General features: G+C 41.6%; 1 protein-coding gene across 1 annotated transcript in view; it reads left to right on the forward strand.

The window, feature by feature from the left end:
• extl3 (exostosin-like glycosyltransferase 3) overlaps positions 1-22,562 on the forward strand; it is a 49,764-nt gene that overhangs the window by 23,113 nt on the left and 4,089 nt on the right. Inside the window, exons 2-4 of the mRNA XM_051960730.1 lie at positions 14,692-17,318; positions 19,459-19,586; positions 22,412-22,556. Coding sequence (XP_051816690.1) covers positions 15,183-17,318; positions 19,459-19,586; positions 22,412-22,556 — 2,409 coding nt within the window. The 5' untranslated portion in view covers positions 14,692-15,182. The remainder of the gene's footprint in view (positions 1-14,691; positions 17,319-19,458; positions 19,587-22,411; positions 22,557-22,562) is intronic.

Raw genomic sequence — 22,562 nt, forward strand, 5'->3', positions numbered from 1 at the left:
ATGAGTTTGGAGGTGTAAACTAGAGCTACTTTGATGGATAAAAACCAAAAGACATTTTTTGAGTTTTCTCTGCACCAGAATAATACTCTTGTGTGAGCCATGCCTCTCCAGAAAGAGCTTTCAGAGAACCTACAATCTAGAATTGTTGATTGGCAAAAAGCTGGAAAGGCAGCAAAGTGATTTTAAAGACTTTAGAAATCCACCAATCTACAATTAAGCAAACCACCTACAAATGGAGACACTTTGGGACTGTGGTTACTCTATCAAGAAGCAGGCGCTCAGTCGAAATGACCCCAAGAGGCCAACGAAAACTCATTAAAGAGGTAAAGAAACAACCCTGAGTGGCAGCCAAAGATTTGAAGGCCTCATTGGAATTGGCTAACATCTGTGCTCATGAGTCTACAGTACATAAAACATTGACCAAGAAGGACAGGACACCACGAAGGAAGCCATTGCTTACTAGAAAGAACATTGCTGCACACCTGAAGCCATCAAGCGCACACTGACACTCCACTGCGGTATTGACTAAATGTTTGGTGGACTGATGAAACAAAGATTGAACTATTTGGACAGAGCACACAGCACTACATCTGGCGTAAAAAAAAGAGCACTGCATATCATCATGAAAACATCATCCCAACCATAAAGTATGGTGGAGGAAACATGATTTGGACCTGCTTTGCTATATCAGAGCCTGGTCAGCTTGCAATCGTTGAGGGGAAGATGAATTCCTAAGTGTATCAAAAAAAAAATCTTCAGGATAATGTAAGAATGTCTGTACATCAGCTGAAACTCTGTAGAAGTTGGGTGATGCAATGGGACAATGACCCAAAAAAAACTGGTGCAAATCCACAACAGAATGGTTGCAGACAAAAAAATCCACCTTTTTGGAGTGGCCCAGTCAGAGCCCAGGCCTCTATTACATGAAGAGAGCCATACACATGAGACGTCCAAAGAATATGACAGAGCGAAAGCAGTTCTGCCCGGAAGAATGTCCTGAGGTCTGATCCACAGCTGGTTGAGGTTATTGCTGTCAAAGGAGGGTCAACCAGTTATTAATTCCAAAAGTTCACATATTTTTTCCACTACCATTTTGAATGTTGAAGGAGTGTGTTCAATGAAGACATGAAAGATCAGAATTTCTTTTGTGATATTATTTTAGGCACATTATATTTTTCAATACCCTTGACTTAGATGTAGATCAGATCGTATTTTAGAACAAATTAATGCAGAAAACCAAGAAATTCCAAAAGGTTCACTTGCCACTGTATCTCTCTGTCTTGTTCGGTTTATCGACATCTGCCTGTGTTGAGTGATATTCAGACATCACTAGACTTGTGTGATGTTCTTTGCAAACAACAGGATGGATTTTCTGTTTGTCTCCATTTGTCTTTGTCTCTCACTTTTTAATGCACATACTGGGAGATAAAGCTTTACAAACCCATATATTTTGTACTGAATAGGAGTTGGTCCATGTGGAGGGTGATTTTAATTGCTCTTGCGCTGGGTCGTCACACAGATACTCCTGACGATCATTACAGCCTCATCGTCGTCTCTTCAGCGTTATTAGATCATAAAAGGAAATGCAGAAAGCAGCACCTGCTGGACTTTTTCAGTGCTGAGACAGGGGCTGTGGACCTCAAGTTTGACACTTTTATTAGAACTGTAATTAACAAAACTGCTTTTGTCAGTATGGCAAAGCATTTCATTCCACAGTGATTTTTCTGTAGTGTTTCTAGAGTGAAAGCTAATGGACTTATGTGGAGAGTGCACTATATATGTCAATTAATGAGCAGCATTTATGTTTAGCAAAGCATTGCACTGGCACTATCCAGAGAGCTTCTGTTATTGTAGATTGTGATTTCTTTCTAAGATTAAATTCAACTGAAATGTTCTTTATTTTTAGTTCTTTTGGGTCCAGTTACTGAGTACAAAAATGTCTGACTCCATCCTTTTTCTGTTCTTGATTTACCAACTCAGTTGCAATAGCATTTAGAGAGCAGACTAAATTATTTTCTGTCTGGTTGTCAATAATAATTAAGAAATGATAAGATTTATTTGTTTTACTCAGCACGACATGACTTAGGTTGATGAAATGTGCACACATGGTGGTCATAGATCAGAAATCTGGCTAAGATGTGTACCTGCCACAGTGTTCCAGCTTCAGTTGATGCGCTCCTGTCAGCATATTCAAGTTTCTCAAAATGAGGGATGAGGGCTTAGCTGAATTTCTGAAAGAATTTCCCACAACCAGAACTAATCTTCTTGTTCTTGATGTTTAGCTTGCGGTTTCTGAAGAAAAATTGGAATAAGCAAATCCTTGCATTAGACATTTCCACAGAAATGGCCAACAAAGTTCCACGATAAAGTCCAGACATACTGCTTTATTTAGATACAAATGCTAAAAAGCCTCTTTCAAGAGACCTGCAGGGAGCCCACAGTGAAAGCGATGGAGGACAAAGGAGCTCCATTATCAAAGGATTTGTGAGGCTGTATATGAGTCATAGAGGGAGCACACTTGAATCTTCTGATGCAACTAAACTATGCATTTTCTTTTTGTGCTTTCATAAGGAGAACGTTCGTAAGGAGATTGCTTGATGAATTCAGTTCACCTGGATTGTATTTATACAGCACCAAATCAAAACCTGCTGTCTTAAGGCTTTTTGTACACAAGGTGTCCCTAAAGTCTGGACACATAGGGAATCTCATCAACTAGATTTTTTTTGCACCCACAGATTAAATATGGCTTTGTCAAATGAAGAAAGAGTTAAACTGGGACTTCTCAGTGAATGTGAAGGATGGACATATCAAACGATAGCAGATGAATTTGATGCACGTCCACATGGCTTTTCCATGGTAGCGAAGGTGGTTAAAAAGTTTAAAGAAACAGGCAGTGTCATAGACAAACCCCGTTCTGGACGAACAAGCGTATCAGCCAAAATTAAAGAATTGGTCATAGCTAAAATTCATGCTAGCCCCAAAAAGCACTTCCCTGACCCTATCTTTCGATATGTCCATCCTTCATGTCCACTAGGAAGTACCAGTTCTACTTTTTCTTCTTTCGAGAAAGCCATATTTAATGTGCAGAAGCAAATAAAAATCAGAGTTAATGAGATTTCCTCTGTGTCCAGACTTTAGGGTCACGCCTATAGTAAGGTGAAGGCCTCACAAAATTGTACAGAGAAGCCTTCCAAAATTTCCTTTGGATTCCCTCTCAGCAAGCAATAGGCAGCAGTGGGAAGTGTCTGTTGCTGGGACATATTTCTATTTTATCATCCAGGGCTACAATCAACACCCACAGACTCTTAAATCACACTTGAAGATTTCCACTGTCACATTCAGCTTCCACATTACACCTGTAGCACCAGTTTCACTGTTGACACACTTATGGAGGACACTGCATATAGATGTAAAATGAATATACACTGCTCAAAAAAAATTAAAGGAACACTTTGAAAACACATCATATTTCAATGCGGGGAAAAAAACTGGATATTTACATTGATATGGACTAGTTAATGTGTTAGGAATGAAAAGATGCCACATTGTTTGATGGAAATGAAAATTTTCAACCCCAAAGAGGGCTAAATTCAAGAAATTCCAAAATCAAAGTGAAAAACTGATGTGGCAGACTGGTTCATTTTTTGAAATTCGTTGGCAGCAACTCAAAACGGTACTCGGTAGATTGCACGGCCTCCATATGCTTGTATGCAGCCTGACAATATCGGGACAAGCTCCGAATGAGACGATGGATGGTGTCCTGGGGTATCTCCTCCCAGATCTGAACCAGGGCATCACTGAGCTCCTGGACAGTCTGAGGAGCAACCTGGTGGTGTCGGATGGAACAAAACATAATGTTCCAAAGGCACTGTATTGGATTTAGGTCAGGTGAGTATTGGGGCCAGTCAATGGTGTCAATTCCTTCATCCTCCAGGAAGTGCCTGCATCCTCTTGCCACATGAGGCCAGGCATTGTTGTGCACCACAAGGAACCCAGGACCATTGCACCAGTGTAGGGTCTGACAATGGATCCAAGGATTTCATCCTGATACCTAATGGCAGTCAGAATGCCGTTGTCTAGCCTGTAGAGGTCTGTGCGTCCCTCCATGGATATGCCTCCTTAGACCATCACTGACTCACCACCAAACCGGTCATGCTAAACCATGTTACAGGCAGCATAACATTCTCCATGGCTTCTCCAGACCTTTCCATGTGCTCACGATGAACCTGCTCTCATCTGTGAAAAGCAAAGGTCACCATTGACAGACCTGCCAATTCCTGTGTTCTATGGCAAATGCTAATCAAGCTCCACGGTGTCAGGCAGTGAGCACAGGACCCACTAGAGGACATTGGACCCTCAGACCTTCCTCATGAAGTCTGTTTCTGATTGTTTGGTCAGAGACATTCACACCAGTGGCCTGCTGGAGGTCATTTTGTCGGGCTCTGGCAGTGCTCATCCTGGTCCTCCGTGCACAAAGGAGCAGATAGCTGTCCTGCTGATGGGTTGAGGACCTTCGGCAGCCCTGTCCAGCTCTCCTCGAGTAACTGCCTGTCTCCTGGAACCTCCTCCATGCTCTTGAGACTGTGCTGGGCAACACACCAAACCTTCTGGTAATGGCACGTATTGATGTGCCATTGTGGAGGAGTTGGACTGCCTCTTCAACCTCTGTAGGGTCCAGGTATCGCCTCATGCTACCAGTAGTAACAGTGACCCTAGCCTAATGCAAAACTACTGAAAAACGGTCAGAAAACACAAGAAGGGAATAAAATGTCAGTGGCTTTCATGTGTAAAACCAATCCTGTTTTGAGGGGTGTCTCATTGTTACCCCTCTAGTGCACCTGTTGTTAATTTCATGAACACCAAAGCAGCTGAAGCTGACTAAAAAACCCCTCTTTTACTTACTTGACCAGATCAGTATCCCACATGTTTGATGGATTTGATGCAATACTTAGATTAAAGTGTTCCTTTATTTTTTTGAGTAGTGTATGTTTACTCCTCCAAAAACAGACATGCATTACTAGTGAAATTAAATGAAAACCAAATAAAAATGAAAATACATGGATTATATCAGAATGATCCAAAATGTTAATTGCCAGTGAATCAACTAAATGTTTCAGTACTTGGGGTAATGCTCAGTATGTCCAAATGAAGTCCTGCACATGAGGAAAATTAGACACCTCATATCTACAGTCCTTTTTTGACTCATCATTACCTCTCTGAGTGTCACTCCACACCCCTGCAGCCACTTCTGTAACTTTTCACTGAAAAAGTCCTTGAGATGGCTCAGTCAGCCGTCTGCAGATGAGCTGTGATCCATGGCTACAACAGCTGTTCCACACAGCGCTGTGATTGTGCCTACGCCTGCAGCTGCCTCCATCTTTTTTCCCCTCTCACCTCCCCTCTCTCCTCCACAGGGAATGCCATACCTCGATCTCCTCCATGAAATCACAATTAATTATGTAGTAGTCTGCAAACACAATGAGCCAAAGACCCTTAAGGGGATGTCATGCATCAAAGTAACCTGGAGTCCCAGCAGGCATGAAAATTTTCTCAGGTGTAGCAGCATCTTCTCCAGAGGCCTCTTGTCACTGCTGCAGTACAGTAGAACTGAGTACATTTTGATTCATGCCACTTGTGTGATTTAGGTTTTGCCAGTATTTAAGTACAGCCCCATGTTAGTGACATATTAACATCATTTTTAAGATGGTACACTACCAGTCAAAAGTTTGGACTCACATTCTCATTCATTTGAATAAGAATGTGTGTCCAAACTTTTGGTTGGTAGTGTATGTATGCATTTACATCCTCTGACCAACAAAGATGATCCATAAAGAAAAAACAAAACAAAACAAAAAAAACACATGATAAATGGTCTACATCCTGCATCGTGTACTTATTTATGGAGAGAAGTTATTTTTACTCTGTCAAGGAGGTGGAGCCTCAGCAGAATTATGTGATGATCGCCGTTGTTCTGTCTGTCTGTTAGCAACACTGGTCAAAAACGGACTAGTGGAAATTTTCTGGGAATGTCTGAAATGACACAAGGACCAACTGATTAGATTTTGGCAGTGATGCAGCTTATAGTCTAGATCCACAGATTTAATAAAGATTTCTGTATCATTGCGAGATAGCAGCACAGCGTCACTGTAACCATGACTACAAGTGAACACTACGTCAGCTGCCTGCTGACGATCATATAACTGTGATCCTACTACAGATGGACCGCTGTGGACTTGTCAGGGTAATCCGTTGGACATGATAGAAGGAACAATTGATTAAATTGTAGGGGTGTTTCGGAGTCCCATCAATTCCCAACGCCCGCTACATATTGAGGTCATGCAATTCAGTATCCATACAGAATGTACATGTGTATAACACACGCTTGTGCTCAGTGCAAGGTAATTTTGTTTGTGGGTACATCTATATTAAATGGTCACATTCTATGTTGCCGTGATTTCTTCCACAAATTTTTTCAAGATATCAGCCATTGGAAATTATACGACTGATCAGCCTTGGTGGACTACTGCAGTCTCTGAGTGCTTTTCTAGTTGTTTATGATTTCCCATTTTTACAATCAGTGATCCTAGTAATACAGTACACATAATCCTCCTACTGATGCATTAGGTGCTAAATAGATGACTTCTATTGACATGTTGGATTGTAACGCCACAAAAGAGAACTTTTGCCCTTGGGCTGTTTTTTTTTTTTTTCCCCCAAGACCCTTTTGGTTTGATTACATAGTTATGACTCAGCTATTATGCGTCACTAATGAATTAATAAATTAGCATAGCCGCGCTAGACCCAGGTCTGAAGACGCAAGGGTCTAGGAACTCTCGACAGGGAGGGAGGTGGGCTAAAAGGTTGTCTTTCAAATCACTCTGCAGCAGTTGGGTAGGTATACAACCAATCAGCGCAACGAATAGGCTGACGTATTTCCTATTTATACAGTCAATGGGTGAAGCTCATAGCCTCGCCGCGCTAGACCCAGGTCTGAAGACCCTGGCAGAGAATTAAATTTGTTGCCGTGGGTTGTCTAGTGTGGCTAGGCTAGTCTTCTTGTCTATCCTTTTTTCCTATGTTCTATGGTTGTTTCCGGTTGTTTCTGTCCGAATCGTTGCGCCTCTGTCATCACTTAGTTACGCCCACCTTCTGACTCTACACTTCATGGTGATTCGTCGGCCAGTTTTAGGAGCATCCAACCTCAAGGCTTACCAAAGGTAACTAGACCCACCCTGGCAGAGAATTAAATTCGTTGCCGTGGGTTGTCTAGCGCGGCTAGGCTATTAATATATAATAATGTTTTTTCATCCATGCTAGTAGCTCAAGTCCTGGAATGTGTCAGCCTCCCATTCGCTCTCTTGATTAGTTGGTCAGTTGAATCACTGCTTCAGTTCAGACTGACATTACTCAGCAACTGTTGAATGATTTGCGCTGAAATTTAAAACAGTGATTCATACCTTAATGATGAAGCCTGCAGACTTTGGCAAGGCTTTGACTTTTCTTGTAGCTCCACCAAGAGGTTAACATTTGTGGTTCAGAGTAAACCTTGACAGTTCCTGGAGGTGTTGCCATGCAGTTTGACACAGATGTTCATACCCTCAGAAGTTTTATCTTAATAATTTTTGTTTTCTACTGACTTTGTGCAAAAGACATTTGCATCAGTTCAGTTACTTAGTCCACCCTACAGAGCTACACTACAGATCAACTGGGCTAGTGTATCAGCAGAGCTTTCCACAAGTGTCAGCTGCTGGGCAAACAGCCAACTACTCTTCCAAATCCTGCTAGCTACTTAACTGTTTATTTTTATTCTAATAAAATAGTTTTGATTAACAAGTTGTGATGTGCTGTTTCCACCTCCACATGCACCCTTCTGGTCAAAATTTCTGTAATTTTAATACATTAGCTTTTAAATAGTTGTCTTACAGAGCTACTGCAGTTGCTGCGGACTCTTCAGGCCAATTTTTGCTTTCCACATCTGCAAGGATATGAGTGATGTAAGGTTCGTCATCCACCCATGCAGGACTCAAGTCAGACAGCCAAGCATGCGGCTTCCCTGCAGATGCCATACAGCACAACATTTTTAGCTGTTGGTGCTGCAGACATGCACATTGCACACAAATGCTGCCTAAAACAAATGCTTGTTTTGAGGAGAGACTATATAAGGAGATTCTGTCATCCACACATTTTTAATTCGTCTGTTATTAAGATTGTCAGAGCTGGATTTTGAAAGTGCTTTGTACATGACCACGCACATTTGGAAGTACCAATTTCGCAAGAAATTCCTTGCTATTTTATAAAAAGTGCAAAGTCACAGCCTTTCACAAGCATCTCTAGAAGACCTGTGTGGTGGTCTATTGTTTGCTATGAAGGGCAAAATGAACCTATTGTGGTATGAATAGAACCTTGAATGTGGTTTGCTTTCAGAGAGTATCTTCTGCACACACAGGTGCAGAAAGCATGAATTGACTCATACTCTTGTTCCTGTTTGAAGAGTCAGTGTTTATGCTTGGAACAAAAATGACAGTTATGCAAATTGATTATGGAGAATTCAGTCTGACAGATTACACAACTTTTTAAAAGTATCTGTTTATTATTTATCAGTCAGAGAGAACATTGCAAGTTTTGCGAATAGTCACTGTCATTGTTAGTATTTGGAAATTATGCTTCTCCTTGAGAATAAAATTCATCCAACCATCTTCTTAATATTTAAGTCCTTGCAGTTGCTACGTCAGAGTCTTCGCATGGGGAGCCTCATAAAAAATACAAACTGTTTGATCTTTCTGTCGGCCCTCAAATCCCTCATGTTGCGAAACTATCTGTCAAAAGCTCAGTCAGATTCCTCATAGACGGGCAGAAAAATGTCAAACATCCTTCCTCTCAGCTTTGTTGCAGGATATGCCATTCCTCAAAACCAGGGGTGTTAAACATACGGCCCGCTGGCCAAAACTGGGCCACTTGAGAGTCAAATCTGGCCTGCAGGATGACTTCACAAAGTGTAAAAATCACAGAAAAGACACTGAACATTGTGCAATATAATGTCAGTCAACAGCAGAGTTTGGTTTGGTTGAAACCTGTTGTTGATGCCACAACTACCACAACTTTTATGTGACTTCTACCCACATATTTTTACTCCACCAAGGAACACAGAGGAGTTATGTGACGATTGACGTCTGTCTCTGTGTCCGTAACATTACTCAAAATCAGACTCACGGATTTGGATGAAATTTTCAGGGAAGGTCAGAAATGACACAAGGACCACCTGATTAGATTTTAGCAGTGATGCTTTTTATAGTCTGGATCTACGGATTTGTTAAAGATTTCTGTATCATTGTGTGATAGCGGCATCGTGTCACTGTAACTAAGACTACAAGTGAACACTACGTCAGCTGCACGCTGATGATCACATGACCACCTTCCAACTAACAATCGACTGCTACGGACCACCAAATTTTTTAAAGATTTCATCCATCAGAAATCATACAACTGAGCAGCCTTGGCGGGGTACTGCACTCTCTGAGTGGTTTTCTTGTTTTGTTTTGTTTTGTTTTATTATAAGACGGGGATAACTTAAACTTCTTACTAAATTGTTCCTATCTAGTTTGTATGATGTGGTGGTCAGGATCGCTACACAGATGTGGACATGAATGTGAAATTAAAATAATCGCCAGATCCTGACAAGTTGTTTGGATCATGAAGTAAATTACTTATTGTTCAGTTCCAGATACTTTGTGATCTGTAAGTTGTAATGTGTAAATGATAAACTGATGTATAATATTGTTGAAATTTAGCTTGTTTTTCTTAAGAATTTTCGGGTTGTTCTTGTTTTGTAAAAAAAGATTTTTCAACAAATGTGAACATTTTCAGAATGTGCTTGGACTGTACTGCACTACAACAAAGGGAAAATTTTGGAGTTGTGGTTATTTACACTACCTTTCAAAAGTTTGAGGTCATCCAGACAATTTCATGTTTTCCACGAAAACTCACACTTTTATTCATGTGCTAATATAACTGCACAAGGGTTTTGTAATCATCAGTTAGCCTTTCAGCACCTTTAGCTAACACAATGTAGCATTAGAACACAGGAGTGATGGTTGCTGGAAATGTTCCTCTGTACTCCTATGTAGATATTCCATTAAAAATCAGCGTTTTTAGCTGGAAGTCATTTACCACATTAACAATGTCTACACTTTATTTCTGATTTGTTTGTTATCTTCATTGAAAAATACTGCTTTCTTTCAAGAATATACATTTCTAAGTGACCCAAAGCTTTCGAACGATAGTGTATAGGCTATTACGCTTAGTTTGACATCTCTGCTCAAAACCTTTAGCTGTGTCTCATTTCCTAGCTGCTACTGTTGCCTTCCCCCATCTCCCAAACACGAGATATGGCCATTCATTTAACTTGATGGTGGCCAAGTTAAAAACCTGATATATTGGATGTAATTTCTGTCTGTGCTTCGTGTTTCTTCACAGAGGAATTTCAGGCCAGCCTCAGAAATTGCTGCCAGTGTGCAGAGAGACTGTTTAAACATTTATACAAGCTCTTGCCCTGAAATGTTTGTGAACCTGGAAGCAGCACCCACACGTCTTCATGCAGACTCTGAGCTTAGCACCTGCTGCTGTCATTCTTTTGGCTTCAGATAAATATTTTTTATCCAGATCTGTTACTTCCTGATGCATCTATAAATGTCTGTAAACATTACTGTACATTCTTTTACAAGCAGGCTTATGGTGTAAAATGTTGCACTTATTGTGTCTCTTTCTCACAATTCTTCAAAAACAGTAACAATAAAAAAATCTTTATTAAGGGGGTTTTAAGCAGTTTGGACTTGTTTAGTATTAATCATCCCACAGCGCTTGTATGAGGGCCTGTAAATAATCTTGTACAGCTTTTCACTCTGTTTTTGCGTTAAACTTGCCTTGAGCTCTGAAATCGATCTTGATATTATAACCTGTGTTTACTGCATATCATCAGTTTTTATCCCTTTAAATCAAATGAACACTCTGCCAGACTAATGTAGTCTGCGTTATTCATAGACCTGACCAGCAATTTGCTGACAAAGTCGTTGCCTGCTCAGTGCTCACCATGTTGAGCAAAAGGGTTTTTTATCTGGGTCATCAGCTTGGTGGCTGTGCTTCAGCTTCTCTTTTCCCCTGAGAAGACTACAGAACATTTGATTTGAGAGTGTCGCAGGACTTTGCCCTATGAAAAAGGAGTAAATTGTGTATCAGATGCATATTGATTTCTCATGGGAGTATTGCAACATTTATACTGTAATATAGAGAGATGAGTCATAATCTGTCGCTACGTCTTTGAACAAAATAAATCTCTGGAAATAATGATGATCATGCCTGCAGATATTCAGCTACGGTTTCAAAGTGGCTTCATGTGGTTTTGAAACTGCAGACTGTGTTGTATAGGTTGAAGGCATGGACGGGCATGCCATTGACTCAGAGTGCAAATATTTTCAATGGCTCACTCTTACACCTGAGCTATGTCAGCCTTCCAGTCTAAATGGCTACAGCAGCAGTCTTTAAGTGCTTAACACCAAACCACCTTGTAGCTCAGTCAGAGTTAATGGTGGCATTATCATTGATCCTCACAGTCAGTCCAGAGCGATCAATGCTTTCCTGTGTTTTTTCCATGCAGACAGCAGCCAGATTAAGCTGACTGCAGTGAAGAGAAGACATTCTGCAGATTAGAAAGCTACAGCAGAAGAGATTGAGTTTTAGTTTTATCCGAGTCTGTGTGTGTGTGTGTTGCTCAGCTATCCAAAAGCAGCCAGGGGCAAAGCTTTAAGCCAGCATGTTTTTGGCTCCATATTAAGCCCAGCAACAGCGTTTGCCAACATCTGTCTGCCATTGCCCCTGTGACACTGGCAGTCATGCAGCAATTAATCAGACTGTTGTGATAGTTGTGTTTCGGTCACTCTGCACCTCGGGCACATCGCTAAGCAGCAGGGTGGGGGTCAACGTTCAAAGGATCATTTGCCCTGGGAGTTTTTTCTGTACATGCACCTTCCTAACTACATCAGAAACCAAGTCTGTAGTTACTTTGTAGTCCCAGAGTTTCTTGTCTGATATTGCCCAGGGATACTCTGTGTCCTCATTTGACTGTGGCTGCCTTTGTAGCTGATAATATTCTGTGTATTTGTTCCCACATTTAATGCATAGTGATGCTCTGCTACTGGTTCTAAAGCTGGTTTGAGGAATATTCTAATAAGCCACTGATAAGCAGTTAAATAACACTGTGGTTGTGTTGTAAATGTAGAAGTATGTATGAATAGTAAAGTCTGATATCTTTAAATTTCCTGTTAGAGATGATCTATGAATGAATTGTCCTGATAATCATTTTTGTAATCAGTTTTCCTGTTTGGTTCTTAATGAATTGTTAAATCATTAAAGCTTTATTTGCTGCCGTAGTTGAAACCATTAACTGATCAAGCAACAGAAACAGTTGCCAACTACTTTAATCATTTCAGTCATCTGTCAGATTTCAATCTCTCAAATGTGAGTTTTCTTTTTTCTTATTTTTTTTGTAAATTTTTTCTGTCATATATGAATTTCATGTCGGGCTACACATGGGATCGATGGTTAGCACTTTAGATTTCCAGCTAGAAGATCCCCGGCTCCTGTCTCCGTTTTACTGGGATCTTTCTGCATGGAGTTTACATGTTCTCCCTGTGCATGTGTGTGTTTTCTCCGGGTACTCCGGCTTCCTCCCACAGTCCAAAAATATGCTGAGGTTAATTGGAAATTCTAAATTGTCCGTAGATGTGAATGCGAGTGTGATTGTTTCTCTATGTGCAGCCCTGTGATGGACTGGTGACCTGTCCAGGTGTCTCCTGCCTTCACCTTAAATCAGCTGGGACAGACTCCAGCCCTCCATGGCCCTCATGAGGATTAAGTGATATATAGATCATGGTTCTCCGGATTAATTTTATATCTTTTTTTTTTTGAATCATCCGTTAGGGAGGGTACTATCTTTGAGGACTGGACACCTTTTCAATATTTCATGAGATTTTACAGACAAAACAGCTACTTACCTGAGAAAATAATGACTAGCTGTCCTTAAAGTATGAAGACAAGCACATCACAGACAAGGGCTCATATGAAATTTATCAAAAATCATAAAGAAATACTTTTTGTCCTCAGAAAATGCTGTTCTTCACCTTGTAGTGTGATAATATGTAACATTAGGATGGAAGCTGTAAGGAGACAAGTAGCAGCAGGATGCCAGTCAAGAGGCATAAGGAGACCACGTGCCTGTCATGTAGTTTGTCAGTGCATTTCCTTATTCCTCTCCTTTGACAGGCATGGTCACAAATGCACACACACACACCAGCTGTACTGCAAGATGTTGTTTTTTCAGGAGGCGCAGTAATCTCCAAACATCAGAAATGCCAGTCACATGGTGGCAGCGTGGAGAATTGCTTGATATGACACTGTGTTTGTTCTTAAGATGGTATCTGTCTATGCTGTGATCTAACTGGCTGCAGTGAAAACATCACAGCCACAGAGGTTTGACTTCACCATTATCCCAGAAAATAATATCCTTAAGAAAAGCGGTTATGTTGGTAAAAGGTAAACACCACCATATCTGTGGTCTCTCTGCCTGTTTGAAATGCTTCGTCAAGGCTCACTCTCTGTGTTGTGGGTCTGTTAATGTGTTTGATGAGGACTGTTGGGCACTCAGCCTATCGGTTGACGTCTTCAAGGCTTGTGTTTGCGGTGCAGTATACATAGCTTCAGTTTCAGTGGCAGATTGCTGCACGTGGAAAAGAAAAAACAAACATTTCGATTGTGGTCATGATCTAAGACTCTTTCAGAGATGTTTATTCCTTATTGAAGGGGAGTTCTTGTGACTTCCAGCGTGGCTGATTTTGGCCTAGAGCTGTCTTTTCAAAACATCTGCCCACTGAAAAAGCAACCCTGAGATGTTGAATTTTTCTGACTTTGTTTGCTAACCAGTTCCTAACAAAGAGTGAAAGTGAGCTGATTTTGCAGCGTGTGTGCAGAGTTGTTGCTGTGTTGATCTGCCAGCACCTTCAGGAAAAACTGAGACTTCTGACTTCTTGAAAACTGAGATAAAAGCAGCAACACTGCAGGGCTCTGCAAACTGCATCAGAGAGTGCAGCTGGTTTCTTTTGTGTGACCCTGAAACCTTTTCTCTTCTGAACCAGTGAAGATAATTCTGCATCACTCTCCGTGGTGGGCTGTTATCGAGGATGCTCAGTAATTTGAGTCAGTGATGAGGTAGGGATGCAGGAGGAGGCCTTTAATGAGATTTTCTGAAGGTGCTGTTGGTGTTGGCCCACCGACTGTGTGTAGTTTACTAGTGATGGTTACAGTTTTGTGCTTTTTCTATGTGACTTGGAAAGGGAGTATCTTGAAAGGAAAATAATACCTTCTGGTATCCTACAACACTTTTTTTGTCTGTATGTACTAGACAGTCATGCACAGAATGCAGTGAAAAACTGTGAGCCTGCAGAGTCTTTGTGAAGAAATGTTTACAGTGGCGACTTGTGGAACAGTATACTCTAAATATCGCGTTACAGTTTTTTACTATGCTCCTTACATTAGGGCCTTTCACTACTTGCACCTCTGCGAAGTCAAAAGTGATAATTTGCAGAACCGTTGCAGATTATCTAGCATTGTCACTCATTTGTTCTTTTTCTTTTATTCTATTAGGCACCTGTACTAAGAAGAAAAAGGAGGAGACTGCTCTTTATTGTTTCCTGACTGCATGGTCAGAAAATGAGAACATCTGAGATGGAAACAACTGACCCTCCCAGCTATCTCATTACCCCGTGAGTAGCTATGCCTGCCCTGGATCACCCATCGAGGGGCACCCCTCCACAAATGTGGGACTGTTTTCTTACATAGATTTGGAGCAACAGCTAAATGACACAATAGAAATGGCATTGGCTTATGCGGGCTATGACACATCAGAGTACATATTAGAGTACAGGTGAGGCTCAACCTCTAGCCAATACCAGCAGGACTCTTAAGAGGGGGCACACAGCCTCAGATGACCTTTGCAGAAGGACAGAGTTACACCCAAGCTTTAATGATTTAGTATCCATCCCACTGCCTTGTTGACAAGGTCGACCATGGCTGCTGCTGATCCCCATAGCAACGGTTCCTTGGTGGGGCGAGGAACAGAGTGAGAAGGGTCAACGATGCAGCGTAACGGTGGTGGGGTAGGTGTCGGCGGCCAGCCATGGGTGTTGCGGCGTGTGCGTCTCACGTGGCTCAGTTTCATGCTCTTCTTCATCCTGGTCTTCTTCCCACTTATTGCTCACTACTACCTCACTACCATTGATGAAGCTGGGGGTCCAGATAAGCGCATGTTCGGCCCACGACCTGGTGGTGAGCTGTGTGAGGCCAAACATGTGCAGGACCTGTGCCGCATTCGTGAGTCTGTCAGTGAGGAGCTGCTGCAACTGGAGGCCAAGAGGCAGGAGCTCAACGGGGAGATCGCCCGACTCAACCTACGCATCGAGGCTTGTAAGCGCAGCATTGACAGTGCCAAGCAGGATCTGCTACAGTTGAAGAATGTCATTAGCCAGACGGAGCATTCCTATAAAGAACTGATGGCCCAGAACCAACCAAAGCTGTCATTGCCTGTCAGGTTGCTGCCTGACAAGGACGACCCAGGACTGCCCCCACCTAAGTCTTCGCGCTCTTGCCGCCTGCGCTCCTGCTTTGACTATGCGCGCTGTCCGCTTACATCAGGATTTCCTGTGTATGTCTATGACACAAGCTCCTATTCATGGGGGGACTACCTTGACCCTTTGGTGAAGCAGGCTTTTGCAGCATCCGTTAAAAGCAACATTTATGTGACTGACAACCCCAGCATCGCCTGTCTGTATCTGGTGCTGGTAGGGGAGCTGCAGGAGTCCTCCTCCCCACAGCCTTCTCCTGCAGAGCTGGAGAAGCAGCTGAAAGCACTTCCTCACTGGAGATCTGACGGACACAACCATGTACTGGTGCATCTCTCTAGAAAGTCTATGACACAGAACTTCCTGTATAATGTGAGTGCAGGACGAGCAGCAGTTGCTCAGTCCACCTTCCTGGAGCAGCAGTATCGTGAGGGCTTTGACTTGGTTGTGTCCCCACTGGTTCATGCCCTCTCAGAACCAAACTTTTTGGAAGTGCCACCTCAAGTTCCTGTAAAGAGGAAATACCTTTTCACTTTCCAGGGTGAGAGAGTGGAGTCCTTAAGGAGCAGCTTACAGGAGGCACCCCCTCAGTCTTTTGAGGAGGAAATGGAGGGAGATCCACCAGCTGACTATGATGACCGCATAATTGGAACATTAAAGGCAGTGCAGGATAGCCACTTGGACCAGGTGTTAGTGGAATTCACCTGCAAAAACCCTAGGTCAAGTTTGCCAACAGAGTGGGCTCTCTGTGGAGAGCGGGAGGACAGACTGGAGGTCCTCAAGACTTCCACCTTTGCCCTGGTGATTGCTGCAGGGGATGGACAACTGGTGGCCTCAGCAGGCTGTGGGATGAGGCTATTTGAGGCCTTGGAGGTAGGAGCCATCCCAGTTGTGTTGGGGGACCACTCAAGATTACCTTACCACCAGTTTATCCGCTGGAGTGAAGCTGCCATTATAGTCCCCAAACCACGTGTTACAGAGCTACATTTCCTGTTGCGCAGCCTATCAGACAATGACATGTTGGCTATGAGGCGGCAGGGCCGCTTTCTGTGGGAGACCTATTTCTCGACATCAGAGAATGTTCTTAACACGATCTTGGCCAGTATCAGAACCAGCATCCAAGTTCCTGCCGCACCCATTAAAGAAGAGCCAGCCCACGAGATTCCTCACAAAGCTGGAAAACTGGCAGGGACTGACGCGAACCTGGCCGACAATGGTGATCTGGATTTGGGTCCTGTTGAGACAGAGCCCCCCTATGCCTCTCCTCGCTATCTCCGCAACTTCACATACACTGCTTCAGACATCTACAGAGCATGGAACCGAGCCCCGGGGCCTTTCCATCTTTTTCCTCACACTCCCCTTGACCCTGTGCTGCCCTCTGAAGCCAAATTCCTGGGCTCTGGTACTGGTTTCAGGCCTATCGGTGGAGGTACGGGAGGCTCTGGGAAGGAGTTTCAGGCTGCTCTGGGTGGGAATGTACCCCGAGAACAGTTTACTGTGGTCATGTTGACTTATGAGAGGGAAGAGGTGCTGATGAACTCTCTGGAAAGGTTGAATGGACTGCCATACCTTAACAAGGTAGTGGTGGTGTGGAATTCACCAAAGCCTCCTTCAGATGACCTACTGTGGCCAGACATCGGTCTGCCCATTGTGGTGAGTACACCTGCATAAAATTTCTTTCATTCTACAAGTTATACAGATTCATCTTTAAAGCTTTGTTTTCTTCAGTGTACACTCCTTCTCATCCTTTACCTCTGAAATGCAAACAAATCAACCTGCCAGATGCGATGCAAAGTGTACTTGCACAAGCTACATTGAACTGTTTGGATCAGTGTCTTTTTGAAACTCTGGAGAAGTCCGTTCAAATTAGCAGCAGCTTCGTGAAAAGGACTGAAGACATTTGACCTCCATGAGAGATAAAATTTATGCTTTTGAATTAAACTTAAAAAATTCAATACTGATGTTGTTCAAATTGACACTATTGCTTTATGGCACAGACATCGTTAAAATGTAGTGAGCCGACAGGGAGAAAATACAGAATTTCTGTCTGGAGTGTGTTGCAGAGTTTGACATGGAGGATAGACAAGCCTGTTTGTCATTTCACTGTTAGGCTGAAACAATTAGTTATAGTAGGTCCATTGTCATGACATATTACTCAGCTATATTCTGCTTGGAATGATGATCATTCATCATTCCAAGCAGAACTGGATTTGTTTTTTTCTGTCGTATACCATTGTAAGCTGAAAATCTGAGCATTGTCACAGTTTGTAGGGCTGCACAGATAACTGTCTGTTAATCTCAGTGATGACTTTTGCGTCCTACAATCAAATGAACTTGACTGAGATAGCGACCCCTAAAGTTCATCAGCTACCAGGGAGAAATTGAGATGTTTTGGCTTCACTTTTGAGGAGCTATGATGCTGTGCATGCCTCTGCAGCAGCAGCTTGTGCAAAGACTTGTTGGATGTTGCAGCAGTCCAGAGTTGAAGACCGACACAGAACAGAGAGCAGACTGACAAAATGAAAATCAAAGTAGAGGACGAAGAGTTAGTCTTTTGAAATGGATCATCACTCATTGTTTGGGACTGTTTTATATTTAGGAAACGTCATGTTGTCTGTGCCACAAAGCAATTTATCTAGCCGGTTCAACCACTTGGAAGAACACCACAAACTGCAGTGTAATGAACGCATGACGATTATCAAGAATAATTGAGCTAATGTTAACTCACTTTTGCCCAGTGTTAATGCAGGTATCCATATCAACAGTGCTACATGATACGTACCTGCATTGCACAACTTGTAATTTGAAAGCAGCGTTGCAGGTTTGACTTTGGATAATGAGATTTGGACATTTTCTTTTTGTATATTTTGCTTCTAGGACATGGTCAGTGAAAAAGGACCACTCTGATTTCAGTGTAAAGACTTGTACATACACTACCGTTCAAAAGTTTGAGGTCATTTAGAAATGTCCTTATTTTTGAAAGAAAAGCATTTTTTTTCAATAAAGATAACATTAAATGAATCAGAAATACAGTCTAGACATTGTTAATGTGGTAAATGACTATTCTAGCTGGAAATGGCTGATTTTTAATGGAATATCTCCATAGGGGTACAGAGGAACATTTCCAGCAACCATCACTCCTGTGTTCTAATGCTACATTGTGTTAGCTAATGGTGTTGAAAGGCTAATTGATTATTAGAAAACCCTTGTGCAGTTATGTTAGCACATGAATAAAAGTGTGAGTTTTCATGGAAAACATGAAATTGTCTGGGTGACCTCAAACTTTTGTACGGTCGTGTATGCAGGACCATAGCAAAACATTGCTCTATTTAAAAGTGACAGTGCAATAAAAATGGTTTGTCCCTGAAATGAATGAACAGCAGTGATAAATAATCATGGTCTCAATATTGATAAAAATGATGATTATTATTTTAGCCATAATTATGCAACTGTTGGTTGCACAAATATTATGAAAGAAAGAGGCCTTGGAGGACATTTTTCTGTTTTCTAAATTTGTTTTAATTACTGGTTTGTAGCCTGTAATAAATCAAAAGAATGGGCTAATTTGATGAGGGGGAAAAAAACGGTTTGTTGGACTGAGTTCTCCTTCTCTAGTTTCTTCAGTTATTTTAAACAGACACTTGAATGATATAGGTTTATATAGGATGTCATACTTGCTAAATGTTCAGTGTGCAGTATTACTGAACATGTTCTCCCCTGTACCACCACTGTAAAGTCTCTCTTTTATGAATGGTCTTTCCAAGCTGTAGCACGTCTCATCTCATGCCTGCAGGTTGTCCGCACAGAAAAAAACAGCCTCAATAATCGCTTCCTTCCTTGGGATGCTGTGGAAACTGAGGCCATCCTGTCCATTGATGACGATGCTCATCTCCGCCATGATGAGATCATGTTTGGGTTCAGGTCAGTGAAGCGACAGAGAAACACCATATCTGCTACATGTAAAGGGCATTTGTCATTCTGTCTGGTATTTTACAGCGCCTATAATCAAGCTTTAACCTTCCTCGCAAATGTTTTTCTGTGTTGCAGCTCAGGCTGAAACGAGTACTCGAGTTATTCGAGTAATTTGATTACTAAAATTCCTCAAGGCAAAATTCTCTGAATGGAGGCTTTGTTTAATCCACTACATACTAGACCTGAGGTCACTAAGTGGTCTGGACCCAGACTTAAACCTATACAGACCAGGACCTATAATCAATGAATCATAAGGGGATTTTAAATCTATTTTAACTAGAGCAGCTTTTCTATGGTTTATGGTGTTAATTTATCAGAGGACTGAACTACGAAGCCAGTTTGACAGTCAGACTTTCTTTGTGAGTCAGCTCGACAAAAACTAGAACTTCAGAGTAAACGGGTATGAAGGTGGTTTTCAACTTTTGTTAATTCAGACTTTCTGCTTCAAACTCGTCACACGAAGAGGAGCATTTAACACATCATTTGACTCGTTTTCCACAAAATGAACCGATTGAGAGCAGGTTGTTTTAATGGAGAACAATGACAAACACAGAAATTTATGATGGTTAAAAAGCCCTGCGACTGGAAATGATGTAAGAGAGGAATGCTGGTAGAAAACTAACGTGCGTGAATGCATTTATTTTACCGATCAATGCAGATGATTATTTGTGACAGACAGCTACACAATAAAACTATCAGACTTCATATATTCAAACATGATCTTGTATTGAAGTGCATGTCAGTCTGACACTATCTCAAAATGAAGGAAATCACTTTAATTTGTGGCCAAATCAAAGTGAATTGAATATTCTCTGCAGTAAATACTAATAAACCAATCAATTTTCTTATTTGTGTTCTATCAGCTGCAGTACCAGCAGTTTAAATGGGTTTTAGTTGAACACTCCTGTACCATACTATATATGTATAATACCCCACAGATGTCCACCTGTGTTCCACCAGGACGGTTATTTCTGTTGCACAGAGCGCTCACTTCTGCTTTTGATGCGGTAACAGACATGCCAAACACGGTTAATCACCAGAATAATCGATGGAATACTCGATTACTAAAATAATCGAGAAATCCTAGTGGACAGATAATGGCTCTTTAATGTCAAAGTGAAAAGTGGTCGCCACAAATCTATCTCAGTATATCTCAATATAAAAATATGTGTGTAGATTAAGCTGAAATCTATTGAGGAAAGTTCTGGAAAGAAACAGAACTCAGAGATCAAGTTAGATACAAGGGAAGGCTTCATCTCCTGTATCAAGCAAAAATGTGCAAAACATGTAGAAGCATCTCACTCCTATAAAACACTATGTGACAGAAAAAGTGAACCGACCACGAGAGACTGAAGTACAGAAGTTCAAAGGGAAACATACTATCAGTATCTTGCTTATGCGGTACTTAGATAACATGAATATGAAGGCCATGATCAGACCAATTAAATGATCGAGCATGCTGGTACGTTATTTTTGTCCACCACATGTCCCCTCTCCCAGACATGTCTATGGCTTGGTGCTGTAGCAGCTTGTCCAGGCAGGCAAAAACTGGCTCTCTGAGTTTGTGTACGGGGTCATTTGTAATGAATTATCTCAACACCCCCCCCAAAATTACCCAGGAATGTTTCCTCACCTCCACTCTTGCCAAGGAGGAGAAATTACGCAGCAGCTGACTGTGTTAGACTTCTAAGTGGTCTCACATGAACTCATTTGAGACTCTGAATTCGCCCATTGAGACATCTCACATCTTCTGTGTCTTGGGTAGGAATTCCAAGTGTATACTAATAAAAGATGACAAAATAACTCCAGCTGCCAGTCCTGTTTCATAATGATTGACAGCTGGTTTCAAAGTATCGTCATTGACCTCTAGGACATAGAAACAGTTTCTTCAATAGCACAACCTGCACCACTTGTTTGGTACAGTTTTGCAGTTGTTTCTCTCCAGATGTGACTGAACTAAACTATAATCTGTAATTTTGTACTAATTATATGAAAAATGGAAGCTATTCGTATTTATTTGATCTCCATTAGCTGCAGTTGCTTGAGTTCAATGATTTCCTAGAAGAAAGAAAATCTGAATTTAAACCCAAACAACTTATTAGCTGCGTGTCAGCAGTTAAATGCAATTTAATATGATGCTAGAAGGTCCTCTTCAATGGTAGTGAGGTAGTAATGAGCAAAAAGTTTGTGGTCTCCCAGACAAGTTCATGTTTTCCATGAAAACTCACTTTCATTCATGTGCTATCATAATTGCACAAGGGTTTTCTAATCATCAGTTAGCCTTTCAGCATCATTAGCTAACACAATGTAGCATTAGAACACAGGAGTGATGGTTGCTGGAAATGTTCCTCTATATCCCTATGTAGATATTCCATTAAAAATCCGCCATTTCCAGCTAGAATAGTCATTTACCACATTAACAATGTCTAGACTGTATTTCTGATTCATTTAATGTTATCTTCATTGAAAAAAAACTGCTATTCTTTCCAAGACAGGAACATTTCTAAGTGACCCCAAACCTTTTGATCAGTAGTGTACGTAATTGCTCCCCAGGAGGAAAATAGTTGTTACATTGCATATTTGGATGACAAACTGATAGATTTAAAAGGAGACCTATGCACAGACAGACACTAGGAACCCAAACTGGCAAATCAAAATGAAAAAAATAAAAAATCTTCAAAGTCCTCCATTAAAAATTATTCACTCAGTCAATTATGCTTATTTTCTCAAAAATGAGTTATTTTGTTGCGTGCCTGTTTGATGGTGTTTCACAGAGTGTGGCGTGAAGCCAGAGATCGTATCGTAGGTTTTCCTGGGAGGTACCACGCATGGGACGTCAACCATCAGTCCTGGCTCTACAACTCCAACTACTCATGTGAACTCTCCATGGTCCTGACCGGAGCTGCGTTCTTTCATAAGGTTAGA

The sequence above is a fragment of the Acanthochromis polyacanthus genome, chromosome 16, assembly GCF_021347895.1.
Source record: "Acanthochromis polyacanthus isolate Apoly-LR-REF ecotype Palm Island chromosome 16, KAUST_Apoly_ChrSc, whole genome shotgun sequence".
NCBI lineage: Eukaryota > Metazoa > Chordata > Actinopteri > Pomacentridae > Acanthochromis > Acanthochromis polyacanthus.